Here is a 19831-nt window from a genome sequence, read left to right as displayed (position 1 = left end):
GTATGTGGTGAAGTCTCCACCAGCCTGGGTTAATTTGTCTTTGTCACCCACAACCAACCCATTATTCTGTGAAAACAGTTTGGAAGTCCATAAGACCAAACATATGTAAGACCAAATATATATATATATATATTCTAAACCACTAGCATACTACAACATTACCCATCATGCAAAACATTTTTATACTGTTGAATATTGGCCTTGGACTGATTCTTGACATGTGGGGCTGTCCCCTAGCCACAAATTTAGTAAAGTTGTAGGTTCAATTCCCAGCTTCCACCGTTGTGCCCTTGAGCAAGGCACTCACCCTGAGTTGCTCTGGGGAGAATGGTCCTTGCAATAATTGTAAATCACTTCGGATAAAAGCATCAGCCAAATGAATAAGAATAAGAATCAAATGTGTCAAAAGAGTTGATGAATGAAGACTTATAATGTACCACATTCCAATGAAAATTGGGTATCTAATTTAAAAACAGTCAGTGCTTGAAAACAACTTGGACTGAAGACCAGCAAAACATGTAACCTGAGATGTAACCTGCATTTTATGCACGTTCATGGGGTCTTTTGTGGGATCAAGGCAATGACTTAAAGGTGCAGCAAAAAGGAGGCAGACCAAAAGAACTCAAAGCATAAGAGGCCAAAGGAGGGGATGAGAGGAGGACGGATGACCGTGATAACAAAGCCAGAGATGAACCCGATGTCGCGTTCCCTCTGTTTCAAGATTCACAGAGTTTAATGAAGCACTCTAGAATCCTGGGAACAAAGAGCCGAACGTGAGTGTGGGGTAGACATTTGATTACTTCCTGTGTTAATGTAGTTGGTAAGAGTCTTGGTTCAACTGGGACTGCTGTTTGAAGACAAAAATACTGCTTATTACCCACTGCTACAGATTCCACTAGTGCAGTTTAGTTTGCATGTTAGGCAAGGATTTGTTGCTTGGATTTGATGCAACAGAAAGTTTCAGTCACATCAATCACATTCAATTACATCAAAAATGCAACTCCGTGCAGAACTGCTGCAATGCACCAGGTTTTATGAAAGTGGATCTAAGCTTCTGGTTTTGTCTTCCCTTGGAGCATGTCACTAGTAAAACAATTACTATCTCCATAACCGGGGCAGTCAGTGGAATCCCAAACAGATGACCCTGCCAACAAATAGTCTCAAGATTTTCAAGAGAAACAACACCAAGGGGTCAGGGGGCCCTGAAGCCCAAGCCTTTGCATGGAATCATTGCCTCAATATCAACAAATCAGGATGTAGACTATGAATCTGATTGAATTTAGTATTGGCCATCCCCAAAATGCACCAGAATACAGGAAATCACATCAAACAAATTTAAAAAAAATTGGGGGAGGACCCCCAAACCCCCCCCTCCCACATATACAACAATAAGTGGGGGGCCCTTAATACATCTGGGCCCAGGGGCCCGGAAGTTCATAATCCGCCCATGGCCATAACCATCCCGCCGCAACGTTTCACTGGATTAGACGGTTGCAGTTCTAACTTCCATGGATTTATTTTGTCGAATGTCAAAGATGTACCATAGTCCATCAAATAAATGAAAGGCCAGTTTAGGAGACGGAGCAATTAAGATGGCGTCCATTAGTGTGCTTGAGTGAGTGTTCTGATTGTTGAACAAAGCCATGCAGCCATTGGGAAGAAGTCGGTGCACGACCCATGTCTCTTCCTTTGCCAAAACTAAAAAGATCAATCAACTAAGAGAATAATTAATTTGTTTTTGCATTCACTTTACACCACAGGGGATCTTTGGCTCCATAATAAATGACCACGGATCCAGAACTGGGACAGGAGACAGACAAACCAACACGGGTTGAGGTGGGAGTGGGTCGGGGGGAGCGAGCACTCTGGTAAGCCTTATTCAAAATGGCAAAAACACTAAAAGTGATGGATGCTGAAGAACAGGCACAGGGACCATCAAGTGCTGAGCCTTCTGTTCCTATTCAAGTAATTTCAGGTGGGAGAATGAGACTGTACAAATACACAGCTTCAACTATCTCAGAGATAAACTCTGTGTATTGCTGATTAAAGATGTTTACTTTTCTTTTTTTTTAAATGTCCTCAGCTCAACTCTAAGACAAACAGTCACAGGGGTGGGGTGCATTTCCCAAAACCAGTTGCTAACCTGTTTGCAACTTACTTGGTTGGCAATGGGAAATTACATTGCAACCAACAAAGTTGCTAACTTAACAGCTATGGTTTTGGGAAACGTGCCCCTGTAAGAGAACTGTGTGGATGACTTTATTTGCATCTAAAGGTTGAGGGGGCAGAGAGGGCTTGTTGCGACATAATGACAACATTTCTAGATAGCCTAACTCTGATCTGGTGTGGAATCCACTGCAGGCTAGACTCGTTGACTTGACAACAGCAGCACTAGTCACCACAGCTTGCTTATTTCTGATTCATCACAACCAACTTGAGTCAAAGTCAAAGTCAAAGTCTGCTTTATTGTCAATTTCTTCACATGTCAAGACATACAAAGAGATCGCGAAATTGCGTTTCCTACTATCCCATGGTGGAGACAAGACATATTTTACCAATTAGGTCCACAGACAAACATAACATTCAAGTAAACAATATAAAAAGTAAAAATAAGAAGGCACATACAATGAAGAAATAAGAGCAGCAAAATGGAGGCATTGGATTTAGAGATTCCACTTAAACACACTTTTATTTCGCAATCCTTCCACAAAGCAACATGGTGGCAATCAGCACAGGACTAGTTAAACGGTCAACATGAAGGCAACGGAAGACTCCAACAGAGCTGAAGGCTGGCTATGGCTTAAGGCATAAAGGTTAAAACAAATAGCGCACGTTGTCTGTTCATGCATTTAGGCCAAATGTCTTGGAAGTGTAACAGCAACTGGAACTTGCAGTGCCATGTATACAGTGATACATAGGTTTGTGCTTCGTCCTCGTGGAAACACATTTTGTCCATGATTCCAATATGGAGCGAGGAACAGCACGTGGCACTTGTGGTCATTTCATTGGTCGTCCCATCTTCTGAGCTGGGGGCAGCTCGTGATGTGCTGCAAAGAAAATGAGGAGAGGAGGAGGGTGAAGATTAACTGATAGCGAGCTGATCTACAGTGATACTTCACTATGTGGAATCAAGAAGAAACAGCAGCTTGTGGACATTGATCACACAAATACATGGAATACATGCAGCTTGAAAGCAATTGTGTACGTTTAAAGCTATTACAGGCTATTCAAGTCTATACAGTATTCAGTGGAAGAAAGGTTTCAAAATAACATCCTCTCACAGTTCTTATAAATGATTACTGATTTTCACACAGCTTGACCCTTCAGCACACCACCCCATTATGATTTATAAACATGTCTGAGTCAAACCAAATGCTTTTAAATTCACTCTAGCACTAGTTTCAGAGATGACAGTGTGAGGCATTTCACTGATGTATATTATATGCTAATCTTGTGATTTACATTAGATTAATTTTTTATTACTGCTGAAAGAGAAATGAAAGATTCATCAAGTGTCATAGCTCCGCAATGTCACAAGAGATTTAATACATTATCATTCACGTCTTATTACGATGATAGGTTTAGTCAGAGTTATTTTTTTCTTCCGGATTTTTTTTAACATTTTTTTTTCTTCTTCAGTAATTTTGTGCTTTCCCATGACACAGAAAGACCGGGCTGCACGAAACTTGGTGGGCATGTAGCCCCGCAAGTATAATACAGAACCATTGTTTTGATCCGTCGCCCACCCGCTGCACCAGGCCCCCCGAAAGGAGGGTAGGCCGAAAACAGTTTTCTGTGTATCTCAAGAACCGTAGGGCCTAGGATGACCAACGTTTTTCAGATGTTGGTCTCAAGGGGTCATGTCAACCCATCCCATATCCACTCATTACAGTGCATGAAAATGCACTGTTCTGTTATCCGAAGTCTTCTTCTTTTTCTTCTTCTTCTTCTTCTTCTTCTTCTTCTTATTCTTCCCACCAAATTTCTGCGTCTAATTCAGCTTCAACCGCTTAACGTAGAAACTTTGTTCAAACTTTGTAACGTAGGTCTTGAAAAGGAGACTCGAGGAATGTATTTTTCACTTTTGTAAACTTTATACCTTTTGAGATATTAATAAAAAACAAGCTTATTTTTCCCCGTAGACTTTACATTAGCACTATGACATCACAATGGACTAATTAACTTGATTTGCACCTGTATCAACTTCCAGCTGCTCAACTAGGACCATCAAAGGGCCAGTTGAACTGATTGCACCTGTATCAACTGCTTTCTGCTTAACTAGGCCAACTCTCTTCATTCTACAAGGATATAAGGCACATTCCATCCAACTTTCTATCCATTCATCCTCTTCAAACCATTCACTCATCCACCCATTAAACTATCCATCAACATCCATTAAACAATCTGCCTATCAACATCCATTCAACTTTCTGTCTATCAACATCCATTACACTATCTACATTCAACTTTTAAACTATATACTCTGTCTCAGGCTTTCAGCATACAATCTGGCTCTCTTAAGACTACTATTTCCTCTGCCCACAACTGTTTCAAAATAAATGTCCTCACTACAATAATTCACTATTAAAGGAGAATTCCGGTGTGATATTGACCTAAAGTGTATTGAAACATGATACCGAGTGTGAACGTATGTCTCATAGCCCATCTCGGCTTGTCCCCTGCACTCCAAAATCTGGCGCTAGTTAGCCGATGCTACCAACAGCTTTTTCAATAGTGGTGCTTCGGCATTGGGCTAGCCATGCAAATAAATCACTGTTTTACACCCATTTACAAGGCTCAATGTATCTCCACACTTCATTGGTAGACTTCCGAGGGCCCTGACATTTAAAACGAGACATTGAGAACTTTGAAAAAGCACTGGTAGTTTACTTACAAGACGATTTATACAGACAGTATCTTCACGAAGTTTAGCGTTTTCAGCCATCTTGAATTTAGTCACGATAAGTCGAGCAACGAGTAAGAATGAACAGGTATGATAAGGGATCAGATTCCAAAAATAATTCAGTGGAAATGCATGGATTCCAGTTTCTTCCAGTAGCAGCAACTGGAATCCATGCATTTCCACTGAATTATTTTTGGAATCTGATCCCTTATCATACCTGTTCATTCTTACTCGTTGCTCGACTTATCGTGACTAAATACCTTTCAGGATACCCAAGGTCGCTTAAATTATATGAAGATGGAGGTCTTCTAAAGTCAGGACAGACGTAACTCTTCCTACCTTCTTTGGGGATGGGCGGGCTGGGCCTGCTGGGCCCGCGTAGCTTGTTGGGCAGCTCCGAGCTGTCCCTATAGTCCCTGGGCTTGAACTGAGGGGCCCCCGCCTGGCCCTTCATGGGCAGAGGAGGCCTGGCCGCCATGCCCATGCCCCCCTCGGAGCGCGAGGGCACCACGGGCTTCTTGGTGTAGGACTGAGGCTGCAGGCCCCCACCGCTGGGGGCAGATGTGGTGGACGCGGTGGACGTGACGGAGGACGGCTGCGGCTTGGTGTCGGAGTAGGTGTAGGAGCGGTTGCGGGGCGAGGGCGTGGGCGGTGCCCGGTCCGAGGAGTCTCCCCAACCTTCAGAGGGCTTGGGGAAGGTGAAGATGGCCTCCGGAGGGGAGAGGTGGTCTCCCTTGCGCGGCGGGGGAGCGTCTGCGTCTTTTCCCCCTCGGGAGGTCATGGAGCCGTACAGAGGATTGTCGAACATTTCTGCTGGTATGTCATCCTCGGGTTTACTAGGTACACGAATAAGAGGAATAAATCAGGACAGAGGAACAGGAAACACACGATTCCAGAAGGTACCTTACTAAGAACACAACAGCTGATCTTTGGAAGAAAGGAAGTCACACTTTTCATTCCAGCAGGCAGGCTTCTGGAGAAGTCACAAGACTACAGTAGGGTTGGAAAACAACACTTAAAAGTAGAAGGGAACAGAAAATGAACAACTCTAACCCAAGAAAATCAACACATTCTACTTCTAAGTCTGAGGCCACCACAAGTCGATTCCGTATTCTACCGCTCTTTCGACTAAAACGTTTACTAGCGCACCCAACCTGTTTTCACAATGTGGGAAACTTTTCTCCATCGCCTCCTTTTGAGTGAGGGTAAAAAAGATTGCTTATCTCTGATGGACTAATTAGTGTAGCTGTGCAGCCAGATGGTATAATCAAGAGTAAAGTCCAGGTCTCCATGAAAAGTAGGATTTTAGGAGGTTGAGGCAGAGGTGAGTGAACATTTTTGTTCAATTTTGTCTATTCTGAACAGCTAGAGAAAAACACTTTCTTTAAAGGCCTACACACACGGCCGGCAACGCGACGGCTATTTATGGCAGGCGACTGGCAAAATTGAATAAATTGAATTGTGCTCATGGTGTGCTTCACCTCAGTGTGTTTTCACTGTGTGCTGTGTTTTTCACTAATTCACGGAAGTGATAAATGCAGAGACCAAATTCCTTGTCTATGCAAGTATACTTGGCCTATAAACCTGATCTATTGAAGTGAATGGGGAAGCACACACAGCAAGTGGAATGACGGGGCGACTGTCGCCATCCCATCGCTCTAATCGGCCCCTTTCTATTTTTCCGGGCAATTTCGATACATCATAATAGAAAACAGCTGTCTGGTCAGTGTATCTCCACTGAATCGATGGGTGATGGCGTTGCCAGTAGCGTGTGTAGTAAAGCGCCTAACAAAATTCCACCGTCGCGTTTGACTGTCGCATTTCCGGCTGTGTGTGACAGCCTTTCCTGTCTATGGTAAAAATGAGCCTCTCTGGGCCCAGTTAGACATAGAAACAGAATTATCGGCTCATTATTGCATCACTTCCTAAGAAACAGATAAGGGCATTAAATCATGTCACTGATCATTATAGCAAGGGACAGTCTAAGAATGTCTACAGTGGATAAATACCATGGTATCAGCCAATCAAATGTACTCACCCAGGCTCACAGGCCTTGCCCGTGGGACTGCGCACACCGTGCTCATAGGTCTTTTTTGGGGAGACGTTCCCGACACTGGAGTCCTTGGAGCAATGCGAGTAGGCACTGCCTTTTTTCTCAGGCATGCTGTAGCTCCAGCCCTTGTCCACCTGGCTCTTGTAGCCCACCCCCATGTAGCTGGGGTTGCTGATGTCCGCAGCACTCATCATTGACCTGTAGGAGAGGCACTCAGAGGCTAATTCTTACAGCACTAATGTGTAGGATTCATGAAGCATGTATGTCTTTAATTTGGCAAATCTTCTTAACACTTAAATGTTGATGCTGCACAGTCTTATAAAGGGATATATCCACAAAGGATTCTCACTATGTAGATTATTACAGTAGTTGCTAGCACAAAGTGTGGTATATGTTTGCCATGAAAGACTGATGGACTGTTAGCTAGTTAGCTCACTTGTTTAAGACAAAAGTCTTTATGACAGCAAGTGGGTACAGAGGCATGAATACAGGGATTTGTCACAACAGAAAGCACCCACTGGTTTGAAATGTTTAAATAGCAACAAAAAAAATCTGTAGATCTCTGTAACCCTTAGAAAAGGACTGCACGAGGTAGCAAAAGATTAAAGTTATTAGTGTAGAGAAATCCAGACCTTTACACTGACAGAATAGCACTGGATGGTTACAGAAACTGAAGGAAAGAGAGGACAGGAGAAGCCATTGAGTCTCACCTGGTGTAATCCCCTTTGCCTCGGGGAGCTCCTGAGTCATCTCTCTCCACCTTGACAAAGTCTGAAAGCACAGGATGAATATCCATGTTAAATCAAATGTCTGAACGGTGACCCTTTGATATTCACACCATGGGTCACTAGATTCTGAAAGAGGGCAATGGAGGAATCATCCAAGCTCCCACAAAAGATATGATTCTCAAAGGACATTGTGAGATTCCCATTGTGAGCATTAAAATAATAAGGCCTACGTGACTATTGAGGTGTAGGCATGTGGGTGTTTGCACTGTGTGTGGAAGTGTGTGTGTGTGTGTGTGTGTGTGGTTACAAGGTTACCCACCGTACAGCTTCTCGGTCTGTTTGCCCTCTGAGGTATGGACCTGTATGCCGCCGGACAGTGTCCCCGTGCGCTCCCCGTGATGGGTCAGTGTGACGTGGAACTCCGTGTAGGCACTCTCCGCCGCACGCAGCGCCACACAGCCCTCACCTGAGGAGTCAAAAACAACATGCGTCCATTCCAAGCCTACTGTACGGGCAGATTGGACTGAGAGATCTATGCATCCAAAGGCTTAGTGTACGGAGCAAGAATAGAAATAAGCCATGATGGTCATCCTTGAGATGCTCTTTGCTGTAGTTTGAGTTGCAGCCCTATGCTAATGTTTGTTTCATGTTTTAGCAAATCAAGCTCTTCTTTAGTATCTAGGCCTCACATAGGCACCAACATGAGTGTAGTGCACACACCACCTTCGAACCCTTTCACTGTCACCATATAGATTTCAATTCAGTTCTATTTTCATCAGCATTGCTGAATAAAATTCATTGAAGGATAGGTAAGCTTATCACTACTAACGTAATAAGCACTGTCCTGCCACTGTCTCACAAACAGATACAAGTAGGTCAAAAACCCTTAGCAAGATATCAGTCATCCTTACGTCACCAGTCATTAACCCTTTATACCTCACACACCCTTAGGCCTTACACCAAAATCTCTCCCAACTCCCCCATACACACACACACCATGGCTGTGGTCACTCACCATACGACTCGTCACAGTCTGTGGACTTGATGCTGATCAGGATGTGCTGATCTAGCAGGTACTCCGGGTCAGCGATGATGGGAATGAGCTGACCAATGACAGGGAGTGGAATTATACACACTCCCAGAATACTTATCACAAAACAACAGATGTGGACAAGATGCAGGGGACGGAGAAGTAAACTGCACACGTCAGACTTTCAGTACGCTTGTGTAATTGTTATAGAGAGCAGGGCTCCTGAGTCCGACCCTGTTCACCCCTGTTCAGAGTGAATGTCTCTCTTTATCAGTGGACAATACATACTTCCTGAACATTAATGTATGACCCTTACACTTTTAAACCCATGCTGACACTAAGCCCATAGCATTAGGCTTAGTGTTAGAGCAAAAGCAAGGGCCCAAAATTCCCAAACAATGCACTCTACAGTCACAGCAACATTCTGTATTGCTGGGTTGACAAAAGGATTCATAAGGCCATGAAGAGGACACAACACCTTCATAGGTATTGCAACATTCTTATAAGCGCCATGTTCATGTGTCATCACAAACATTAAATAATTAGAGTGACAGCGTATCATGTTACAACGAGCTAGAACAGGGATTTTAAACTGTTTTTGACCACCATTTGGACTAAGAGAACAACTTATGATGAGGAATATATCAGCTACAGCTGTAAAGCATATCGGTGTGCTGGATTCATAACTCAGGAACGAGAGCATCATAATGCGGCAAAATAATTGTTGTAACTCAATTATGCTGTTTTCCTAATTGTTGGAGGTCATAATTGAAACTGAAATGTGATTTTGATTAATTGCACTTCTCTACTTACGTCATGTCAGACTGCCAACCAGCTAAAGTACATTCAAGTGCATGCATTCAAGTGCCTTAATTACCTCCACTTGATTTCCAAAGCGCACTTTGATGGAGCCCTCTGCATAGTCCTGATTCTCCCCCTCCGGGCTCTTTACAAACTCTATAAGGAAACACATTTACACGGCTAGTCTAGTTTTTTAGTAGTTTTAGTATTTTATATTTTAGTATTTTTTATTTTCTACTGTCTCTATATTGAAGTTTTTTATATGTATATACTTATATTACTTTTTCTGCTGTACGTGCATGTTGTGTGTGATGTCTGTATGCTACTGAGGCCCTGAATTTCCCCTTGGGGATCAATATACCTATCTATCTATCTATCTATCTATCTATCTATCTATCTATCTATCTATCTATCTACATCACACATGTCAGAGCGGAGGCCTTACTTTCGAGACAGCTGGAATGAAACTCAATGAAGAACTTGGTCTTGGACTTCGTCATGAGGTTGGCGACGCAGTTCATGAACTTAATCACTCCCTGAGTATCCTTGGTGGGGTCTAGGTAAAGTTGGTGCACATTCACACACACACACACACACACACACACACACACACACACACACACACACACACACACACACACATACACATTCACTGGAAATATGATGGTGATTCGAAGAATTATGATTTCCTGGCATACTCTCATTAAAAAAAAACAGGCTTAAATTCTAGATCTTGTTTAGTGAGGAGATGCACTTTACCATTTTTGGAGATGAACTGAGAAGCCACACCGACATCGAACGTTGCAAAGACTGGCGAGTGGTCACTGGTCATGATATCATTGGTGCAGCCTACGGTTGAACAGGTGGTGCACCGCACATGTTAGATTAAAGAGGATAAATATAATATAATAATATAAGATAAACATGGGCAATCTAGCTCTTCACACATTTGCGAAGCAAAAACGCATGTGATCCCAAACCAAAACTGCCCCCTAACGAATGCAGAGACTCGGAGGGTCACCCGTGGGAGATTTGGCTGTAATATGGACTCACCGTAGGAGTGACAGACCACATGCACCAGGGGGTAGGACTTGCGCAGCACGCGGTCGCACCAGGAGGGGAGGTTGTATTTTGTCTGTGGGCAACAGAGACAAGAGAGTGGGAGGAAGTGAGTCTCTCCGAGACCGTGCTCAAAAAGGGTACTGGGTCTTTGTGAGCCTTCCAAAGCCTCCACAGGGTGGAGCACACAAGCACCACACGCCAGTCTGCCCCACCTGCACCCAGCCCCACTGAATCCCTCAGCAGGAAATCATAGGCCATCTCCATACTAGATATCACAAGTCATTTTATGAAGCCCCAATGAGGATACAAGTCTTAAATAAATATTAGGAAGCTGAATACCTGCATTTTTCTTTGGGTTGCATGGCATGTTATAGGCTGTATTTTGAATTATTAATGTTTGAATATGTTTAAGATATTCAAACATTAATAGTGATGACAATGATTTATTCATTTATGAAAATAATTTGTTTTGTTGAAGTGGAAAAGAGCACTGAGTTTACCCCGGTGGCTTTGGCCTTCGTGTAGGCATATTTCTCCCGTGTCTCTCTCTCAAAGCGATACGTGGGTGCAAAAGTGATTTCTTCCTCCTCTGAAAGACAAAAACATGACACTATTTAGAGTGGCCAGACATGAAAATTAGGTTATCTTGGTTTTAGTAGTATATTCATTCCCAATCAGTTTCTCTCAATAAAGCACTTTACGTTTACAACCCTTTCCATCAAGACACGTGTGAAAATGTGGTGCATTTCTGTGGTACTGAAGAACTTCATCTGCATCTTTTTGCATGTTTGCACATACAGAAAAGATGCAAATGAGTGCCATTGTATTAACCAACAAGAGCTTACTTCTACGGTGTTTGCATTCTAGGGTGTTTGCATACATACACCAGTACAGGTCCCAGACTTTGTTCAAGGAATTATCAGACAGATTGTAGAGCTGAATTTATAAATAGCTGGTTGGGGGTTTCACATGTGGTTAAAGTGAAAGTGCATTCTTTGAGTCTGTGTGTCTTTAATAGGCTTTCTCTCCTCTTTTTCTCTGTGTGTGTGTCTCTGTCATTCTTCTCACCATAGTGCAAAAAGACCTTGGCCTCGTTGCGTTCCATGGTGAGCTGGTCGCTCCTTAGGAGTTCCTGGTACTGCTGCTGTTTGATCTTGGCCACAATGGCCTCCGCTTCCTGCAAAAGGGGGTGAACAATGCAAAGCAGTCTTTTCTTCCTGTCCGGGTGATGTCAGCAGCAGCTGAATTTAACCGCTTGCAGGGAGACGGGGGAAACGTGCCCTACTGTTTTAATGCGCATGCAGGGCAGGCCTCCACTAAGGGCCACAGAGGCTGCTTTTATTTGAAGCTTAAGGTTTTAGCCTTTTTTTCACGAGTCAGAGAGTTGAGAGGGGATGACCACCCATGGAACAGAGACAACACAAACACTTAAATGTTATTTTTTTTGTCAACCCTGCTGTTAAAGAATACATGCTGGGCTGAGAAAAAGGCGATGCATTGAGGTTGCAAAGCATGGAATGACTATTTGTCTGCCACGTCTGGCACTGTTTTTAAATGGTTGCTAAAAGTGGCTGTGTACAGCTAATAGGAACTTGCAGAGGCATACAAAGAGAGGATTTGTGTGTGGGGGTGGGGGTGGGGGGGGGGGGGCATTTAATAGGGGGGCAAATTGGTCTTACAGTAGATGGCAGGTCGATCCGGTAATTGAGATCCCCCAGCCAGAAGAGATGTGTGAAGCGATGAGTGATATCAAAGGGGTTGAGCTTCTTATCACCCAGGTTCAAGAAGCGTAGGATGTTTGTGTAGTTTTGGTTTCGCCTGGCAGAGAACAAGAAGATAGCATCAGTGAGTGCAAAAAAAGTCCGCCGATCAACCTTTATGCTTAAGTCATTTATGTGTTGTAGCACTGTTAACATAAATAAAACTGTCTATTTGAGCACTATATTGAAATAGTAAAATGTTGCAGACAGAGGAAGGCCACAGAGCAGGTTGTTTTAAAAATACAAATACGGTTTCCACACTTTGTGGTAATCAGATGGGCTCAAAGATATGATAGTGCATTTTACCTCTGTGGTAATAATGCTGGATATAACATGAACCGAAACTGCTCGGTAAAGTTATATTCGGTAAAGAGTTATATTCTTCTAACAGTTCCAACTCTTTATTTTACACTTCATGCATGCCACACAATAGGCCTACATTTCAAATTCCAAGAACGAGAACATAAGAATTCAGGGTATGACTCATTTGTGGTTGACACATTAGATAAATTTAACTGTTTTAAAACTAGAGTTGTGTATTTACACTTGTAGATTTTCCATTTCTATTTTATCTAACACAAAACCTTCAGTAGGTCATTAGAGATGACCTTTGCTATGAGTCACACCTACCTGAGTTTCTTCTCGCTTCCTGAGGTCAAGTGACTATTAACAAACCCGAAGGACGTGCCATTGAACATGAACGACACCCCAACAGCACCCTTGTTTCCTGAAAGCACAACCAAGAAAGTGTCAACAAGAAGACAGCAAAAAGGAACGGGGCAGGACAATTTGTGTTCGGACCAACAGTGCGGTGGCAGTGGAAAATGAATCAGACGATGAATCAAAAGAAGGTGACTAAATACTGAGTAATAACACAGTAGTGGGGGCATCAGAAGGTCGTGGGAGGATTCCAAGGGCCCTGCACTGATAGAGGGCCTTCACAGAACATAACCAACATTATTATAACTGGGTGTGTGTATGTGTGTGTGTGTGTGTGTGTGTGTGTGTGGGAGAAGGGGGGGGGGGGGGGGGGGGGGGCGCAAGCATAATACTCTTTCATAGGGCCCAAAATTTCTAGCGGCACCCCTGCAGGCTTGCATAGATACTATCTGATTACAAATGGCACTCTGGTGAAGATTGGTACAAGTGTATATACCACAGCAGCGGGGAGAGAAGACGGTGCAGAAGATTGGTCACACGTACAAAAAAAAAAGCAAGTACTAACCCAGAGCGTTGGCAATGCCTGTCTTGACACTATCTGAGAAGATGTGTGAAATGCGGTTCTCATGCTCAGGCTTGGCCAGCACGATGATTCTGATGTTCCACAGCGTCTGGGTTGCCACCTGCCACCACAGCAACACAGGACACATCAGCACTACTGAACTGGACGAAACTGGCAACACAGTCGTTTAGGAAATAGCCTACTATTCACTTTGCGTAAAGGAAATCATTTTCCTAAATTCAAAATAGATGAAAACAGAAAAGCCTGAACAAAGGTAAACACATACCAGTATACAATTTCTTTATAACTAAAGAAAAAATATGTAAGATGCTCTATATAATATTACTGTAGTTAAAGACTGTAGATTAAGTTTGTGTTGTAGTCATCTTGAGCAGAGTTAGTACTAGTGTACCACTAACCCTGGCCCTCTGACTGGTCTTCATAGCTCTGACCACTCTATGCACCCATTGCAGTCTTTACAGTAGCCACACATTGACCGTGTGAAGTGCTGTACAAGACTGGGCTGTAACATAGATGAAGGGATGTTTGACGGAAATGGCCAACACCGACCTGCTTGAAGCTGATGTTGGTGATGTCTCTCAGTGCACCCTTGACTATGTCCATCCACTCCTTCTCCCCCAGCGGGTCCTCCTGTGTGCCTATGACGTAGATGTCATGAGGGATCTGATTGGCCGTGTCGTCGCGTGTCCTCCCCTGGCCCTTGGACTGGAACCAGGATGTGATGTTGTGTGGTGGATTGGCATTGCCTGCAGTGAGAGAGCAATGAGAGATCCCTCAGAGAGAACCCAGATCATTTCTTAGACTCAGAACATTCAAATCAAAGCTACAATATAAAACAAGAACACAATTACAAAGTGTTGTGCACCTGGGTTTGCATTGTAAACAAAGTAATCAAAGAGACAAATCTGGGAAGCCCTCCGTTATGTATATAGACTGAACTAAGTAGAACTAAGTAAGCCATTAGTTGACTGATAGAAGGTACAAAAAGATATGAGACACAACATGATGTCATCACACCATGAAGTCGTATGCATCCCTTAATTGCATCATTTATGATGTCATAATAAATATGTTTTACATCAAATATTTTTTCAATACTTTATTATATTATACTATATTTCACCTACACTTTATGTCAACATCTATACACAGTTTATACATCTCTCCATAAAGATATGCATCCCACTGACGGAGAGCAATAATCAATGTGATTATATACCCATATTCCAGGTGCCCACGAAGATGGTGATCATGTCTGGCTCTGCTTTGCCTGAATGCTTGTTCTTCATCTGCTGGAGAAGCTGGCAGAAGCCCTCTCTTTTCTGAAACACACACACACACACACACACACACACACACACACACACACACACACACAGACACAATAGAATGGAAAGGAAAATGTACAGATTAGTAAGCGGTGTAAACCTCACGACGTTATCGCCTGTTCGCATTCTGCTGGGAGAATGTACATGGAAAGGAAACAGACTTACCAGTAAAAACCATACCAGTAGTCTACACACTGAGCACCGACACCACACAGCACTGACACCACACAGAGCACTGACACCACACAGAGTGAGGCACATAGCACTTTCTCTCCATGTCTTCTAGGACTAATATACCTTAGAGTCATCAAAGACAAACTCCTTTCTCAGTGTCTTCTCTTTTTCAGTCTCAAGCACAACCACCAGTTTGGTGTGCACCTTCTGGGACTTCACTAACTGCAAGACTGCAAAATGACAAAATGTAAAAATCAGCAACAGAGACCATATACACTCACACCCTTCCACACAAAAAGACAACGATGCAAATTAATTTGTATAGATATATTTTTAACTGTAAGTAAAGTAAAAAGTAAAAAAAAAAAAAAAAACAGAACTTACTTTTAATGTGCGTAAAGTATTTGTCTTCTGGCCCGTCCTTGGATTTCTTGAGGAACAACTTCCCACTCTCCACATCCACTTTTAGGAACATTTTGGTGGAAAGGCCTATTGACTCTGATTTCACCTGTTGGCACAAAAAAAGAGTTCAGAATCATCTCACTGCACAGATATATTTTATCAGCAATTTTATAGCAACCTTGTATCATTTTGTTAAAAAATCAGTTTAATAAAGCAAATCTCAAGAATAAATGGCAAAACCATATGGCGAGGCACAGCGTCACACATTTATCAAACAGATGAGAGTTATTTTTGTCTGATTTGGATGGGGAAACTTTAAAACAATCTTTTTAAGGGACTTCCCTGACACAAAAAGGTCAACTAATAAAATGTGTCATGTTAGTCTTCTCTTTTCCATCTCTTGACGGCATATACGTAATATTGTAATTGTAGAAATATGTCACCCGATATGAACATGATTTAGCATATTTTTCACACACCTCAAATATGGCAGGTGGTATGAGCGAGTTCCTGTGACCTCCATCATATCCAACAGACTCAAACACAGCATTTTTGGTCTAGAAGATCAACAAGAAAAGATATTTAGGACACACATTTCATTTAAAAGAATGTAGAAGATTAAATATGGGAGTACAGTATTAACCTCATTGTAAGGATATTCATAACTTTAACGTAAGACCTGATAAATGAATTTATGTGGATTTACCTTATCCTCTATTGAGTACAGTAACTTAGTCAGCTGTTCAAGCTTGAAGGCCACCGACTGGCTTGGATCAGCAGAGTGCTAAAAGTACAAACCCATATACTTTAATGCATATGTTACAGCATATTAAAGAAAATTTGTTTAACAATGTAGGCTTCCTTATGTTGAACCAGAGGACAGGAGTCTATCCCCTTGCCCCATGTTAACACCAACTAGTTCATGTTATTAGCATTTTATAATTTGATGTGATTGCTGCCCCCACCTGACTCCTCAGTCTCCCAGCTCCAGGTGACATCGGCGGATCAATAACCCTCTGAAGAGCGTCCAGACTGGGCAGTGTGCGGCTAATTTCACTGCGCACAGAGAAAGGGCAAAGTTATGGACGCATGCATGCTAAACTGCTAGTGCTAGGCCTACTTCTTGTGCTTATCGCGGCTTTAAATCAGATATGCTTCATTCTGTTTGTGTAAAGGTACAGTATTTTGCAAGATTACAATTCACAAGAGGGTTAGGCCTACCTGTTAAGATTTTTGCAGATGTGGAAGGTAAGCTTCTTCAGATTTGGCAAGGTGGGGTTGCCGTTCTGCACCTGCTCTACGTCAAAGGCGATATTGCAACGGAAGTACTCCAGAATAGACTTTTGATGGTCCTCGGGGATACTGACAATAAACAGAACACAAATAGACTAATCAGATGACCTAATGAGAATACAGAGTGACCGGCGCACACTGGTTATGCCTTACCCAGACCATACATCAACATCTTTTACCATAATACTAGCCTACTCAAGCCTCAACAAGGCGTTCCTCATTTACATCATTAGCTGAATATAGCTGAATAGCTAGTAATAGCCAATTTAGTTTGAGCCAATGTAGGCCTATGTGTGCAATTGAATCATGTCAGAGCAGGTATTCACTGTAGGCCAGGGCCAATCGTGTGGCAGATTCAGCCATTCTGTATTACAATAAATCTTAAACAGAAAAAGATGGTGACTAGCATGGGAAAACCCAGGCTAGATGGTGACAGAATTTAAATCCCCAAAGTGGCACATTATTCAGTGGATGTAGCCAGTGCACATGCAACTTGTGTTTTGTCTGGCTTTAGGATGTAATCTGTTGATCTAACAGCCTCCCCTTTTCGTTGCACGTTTTAAAGAAGATGGGGATACCTGGCCATGTCTACATATTGCAGCCGCTGGAGGAAGGTTTCTGAGATGGAGGGGCGGGTGAGGTCGCTCCCCTTAGGCGGCTCCTCCTTGGTGTCATTCACAGATGTGGAGCTGCCGAAGTTCCTGGGGGGCAGCTGTGGAGGCAGGCTGGTCATTGGCTCTGTGGTGATGTCCAGAAGCAGAGAGGTAGGAGAGATGACATTTTTAAATCAGCCAGAATGAATGCACTTACTTATTGAACATGCAAGTTGCAAAGACATTGTTAGAAGAGTGAATATGGTTTTATTGTCAGTTTGGAACAAAAGTTTTTGAACAGTAAGTAAAAGTGCTCTGAAATGAAAAATATCTGCGCTCATCTGGTAAAAGGCGATGTAAAGCGTGTTTGAGGACACGCTTGCATGTGTGCATGACTGGGTGTGGATGTGGCTGATTGTAACCTTGGCTGAGTGACATTTATCACTTCATGCGTGGGAGGTGTGAAGGAGAAACACTTCAGAGCAGAGAAGGGTCACCACACAGTAAAACAGCTAACGCTTAACACTCAAAGGCAATCCCATGACTTGACTGGTATTTGAAGTATTATACTGTTTACCTCACACGAAACATTCAAACTGTGCAAGTGTAGAGCATCAGCAAGCATTTCAGAACGGGCTCCATGCTTTTAGATCAAAAGAGTTCTTACCAGGTTCCTCTTCCGGTTCCTCCTCTTTTTGCACAGGGTACTGTAAGCGAGTGACAAGGCCCATGTTTTCCTTGTAGTAGGCCTCCACCAGCTCAGGCAGCATGGAGAAGAAACGAATCGGCACTCCCTCAGAGGCCTAAAGTGAGTAAAGGAATAAAGGCACCGAAGGAACAAAGAGTCTTAAAACCTCTGTGGCAAACACGAGACACAATCTAACTTTTAAACGTATCAACACAAACACCATTACTTATACTGTAGAGTGGAGGCAGACGCCTTGCTTATCATTATTCTTGCACACTCTGTCAACAATGTCGTTGCTTGCTCTTTTCTTGAGCCATCAAAACAAAATGATCGTTCTGTAGTTCAGACACCATGCACTGTATTCCAAAGGCTTTGGGGCTTAATCCTCTGGTCACCTGACTGAGTTCCTCAGAATGCTGTGTGAGTGTTGTATTGTAGACTGCTCATGTGCAAGTCTTTGATCCACAAGTGTATAAGGCCAGTAGGTCTAAACAGGGGTAGGTTGCAATGTGAGAAAATCATCTTATACTTTCACAATTGCTCGCTAAATGTATTCATAGCAAATGTATAAGGCTTGGAGTCCAAATGTATGATGTCGATTAGCCTGAAGTAGAGCTGAATGACTTGGGGGAAATATCTAAGTGTGATTCTTCTGACTGATATTGCGATTGCAATATTGCTTAATTTCAAGATTCACTATACAATACATGTGATGAAGCAATACCAATTACCAATTAAATGCAGCCTTTGCAATTTGCTAATTGCATTAATTGAAATAGTGATTTTGACTTGATTTCGAGTCATCTTTTAGCCCTAGCCTGATGTCTGTTTTTTCTTATTTTGCCTATACATGTACTGTATGTGTGAAGGACAAAGCAAGGAAGCATTGACTTCATCTCCTTTCTGAGTCTCTAACAGTCAATGAGAAAGTTGTCAAAGATTACACAAACAATCTTTTTTGTCACACTTGTGAAAGATATTCTCACATGAAAAATGTTGAAAGCCTTTTTGTTGAAGATTTGACCAAACATATTATATGACACTTCAGTTGAAAAAGACTCCAGTTCCTGTAGAAGACATGAGGAACCTCTCCCAACCACACTGAAGGGCAGTTAAGAAATGGAGAGTCGCAGAATCAACAAAAAATTAAAGAGGAAGAACCTAATGAAATAAGACAGAGGATTTAACCAGGACGTAGTTCAAGGAAATTTTTGATAGGTCATTGTCAGCCATGTTAGGTTGAATGCTTTGAATGATCCTTTAACCCAAAATGCCTCTTCAAGGCGGCCATTTTGAGACACAAATTTGCGTAGGGTCAATGCTTGTCCATTAAGGACCATTTCTGTGGAAGCTCTGTTTGGCATGGTCTACGGTACACATGCCAATGAAGAGGCCTCAGTTTTGGTCAAGTCGACCTCTGAACAAAAGCGGCCAGCGGCGGCCAACGTTGCGCTAACGAGTCGTGAGCGTTAGCCGCGAGCAGACTAGGCGGGCAGAGAGAGCGTGAGCAGATGAGACAGTGTTCTACACTCGGGAAACGAGACGCCCACACACTGCTGGGGCCAAGCAGATAGAGCAGCTGAAGAGTCAGCTGTCACAAGGCAGGCCCCTGTCCTGTTACACATGCATGTCCACTTGGCTAAACAAATCAGATGGTTAATGTGTGGCAAGTGACTTTGGCTGATCAACGTGCAGTTTACTGAATGTACAGGCATTTAGTGAACTATTTTTGTTTTAAAGAATGATTGTAGGAAATATGGTTTTGTTTTGTTG

The 19831-nt window shown here is 42.8% G+C and overlaps 1 protein-coding gene across 1 annotated transcript in view; it reads right to left on the bottom strand.

Moving 5' to 3' along the window:
• Window positions 1-2662: 2662 nt before the first annotated feature.
• inpp5d (inositol polyphosphate-5-phosphatase D) overlaps window positions 2663-19831 on the bottom strand; it is a 19554-nt gene continuing 2385 nt past the window's right edge. The window contains exons 3-27 of the mRNA XM_042057803.1: window positions 18038-18173; window positions 17356-17515; window positions 16706-16846; window positions 16450-16540; window positions 16191-16268; window positions 15964-16041; window positions 15467-15590; window positions 15206-15312; window positions 14800-14902; window positions 14130-14326; window positions 13563-13680; window positions 12968-13064; window positions 12257-12395; window positions 11646-11754; window positions 11078-11166; window positions 10569-10650; window positions 10275-10364; window positions 9961-10071; window positions 9592-9671; window positions 8700-8787; window positions 8004-8150; window positions 7667-7727; window positions 6942-7154; window positions 5243-5739; window positions 2663-3047 (exon numbers count right to left, since the gene is read on the bottom strand). Coding sequence (XP_041913737.1) covers window positions 2998-3047; window positions 5243-5739; window positions 6942-7154; window positions 7667-7727; window positions 8004-8150; window positions 8700-8787; window positions 9592-9671; window positions 9961-10071; window positions 10275-10364; window positions 10569-10650; window positions 11078-11166; window positions 11646-11754; window positions 12257-12395; window positions 12968-13064; window positions 13563-13680; window positions 14130-14326; window positions 14800-14902; window positions 15206-15312; window positions 15467-15590; window positions 15964-16041; window positions 16191-16268; window positions 16450-16540; window positions 16706-16846; window positions 17356-17515; window positions 18038-18173 — 3186 coding nt within the window. The 3' untranslated portion in view covers window positions 2663-2997. The remainder of the gene's footprint in view (window positions 3048-5242; window positions 5740-6941; window positions 7155-7666; window positions 7728-8003; window positions 8151-8699; window positions 8788-9591; window positions 9672-9960; window positions 10072-10274; window positions 10365-10568; window positions 10651-11077; window positions 11167-11645; window positions 11755-12256; window positions 12396-12967; window positions 13065-13562; window positions 13681-14129; window positions 14327-14799; window positions 14903-15205; window positions 15313-15466; window positions 15591-15963; window positions 16042-16190; window positions 16269-16449; window positions 16541-16705; window positions 16847-17355; window positions 17516-18037; window positions 18174-19831) is intronic.

Source organism: Alosa sapidissima, chromosome 12 (genome assembly GCF_018492685.1).
Source record: "Alosa sapidissima isolate fAloSap1 chromosome 12, fAloSap1.pri, whole genome shotgun sequence".
NCBI lineage: Eukaryota > Metazoa > Chordata > Actinopteri > Clupeiformes > Clupeidae > Alosa > Alosa sapidissima.
Note: the sequence above shows the minus strand (reverse complement) of the source record. Positions and strands in the feature narration are given on the sequence as shown.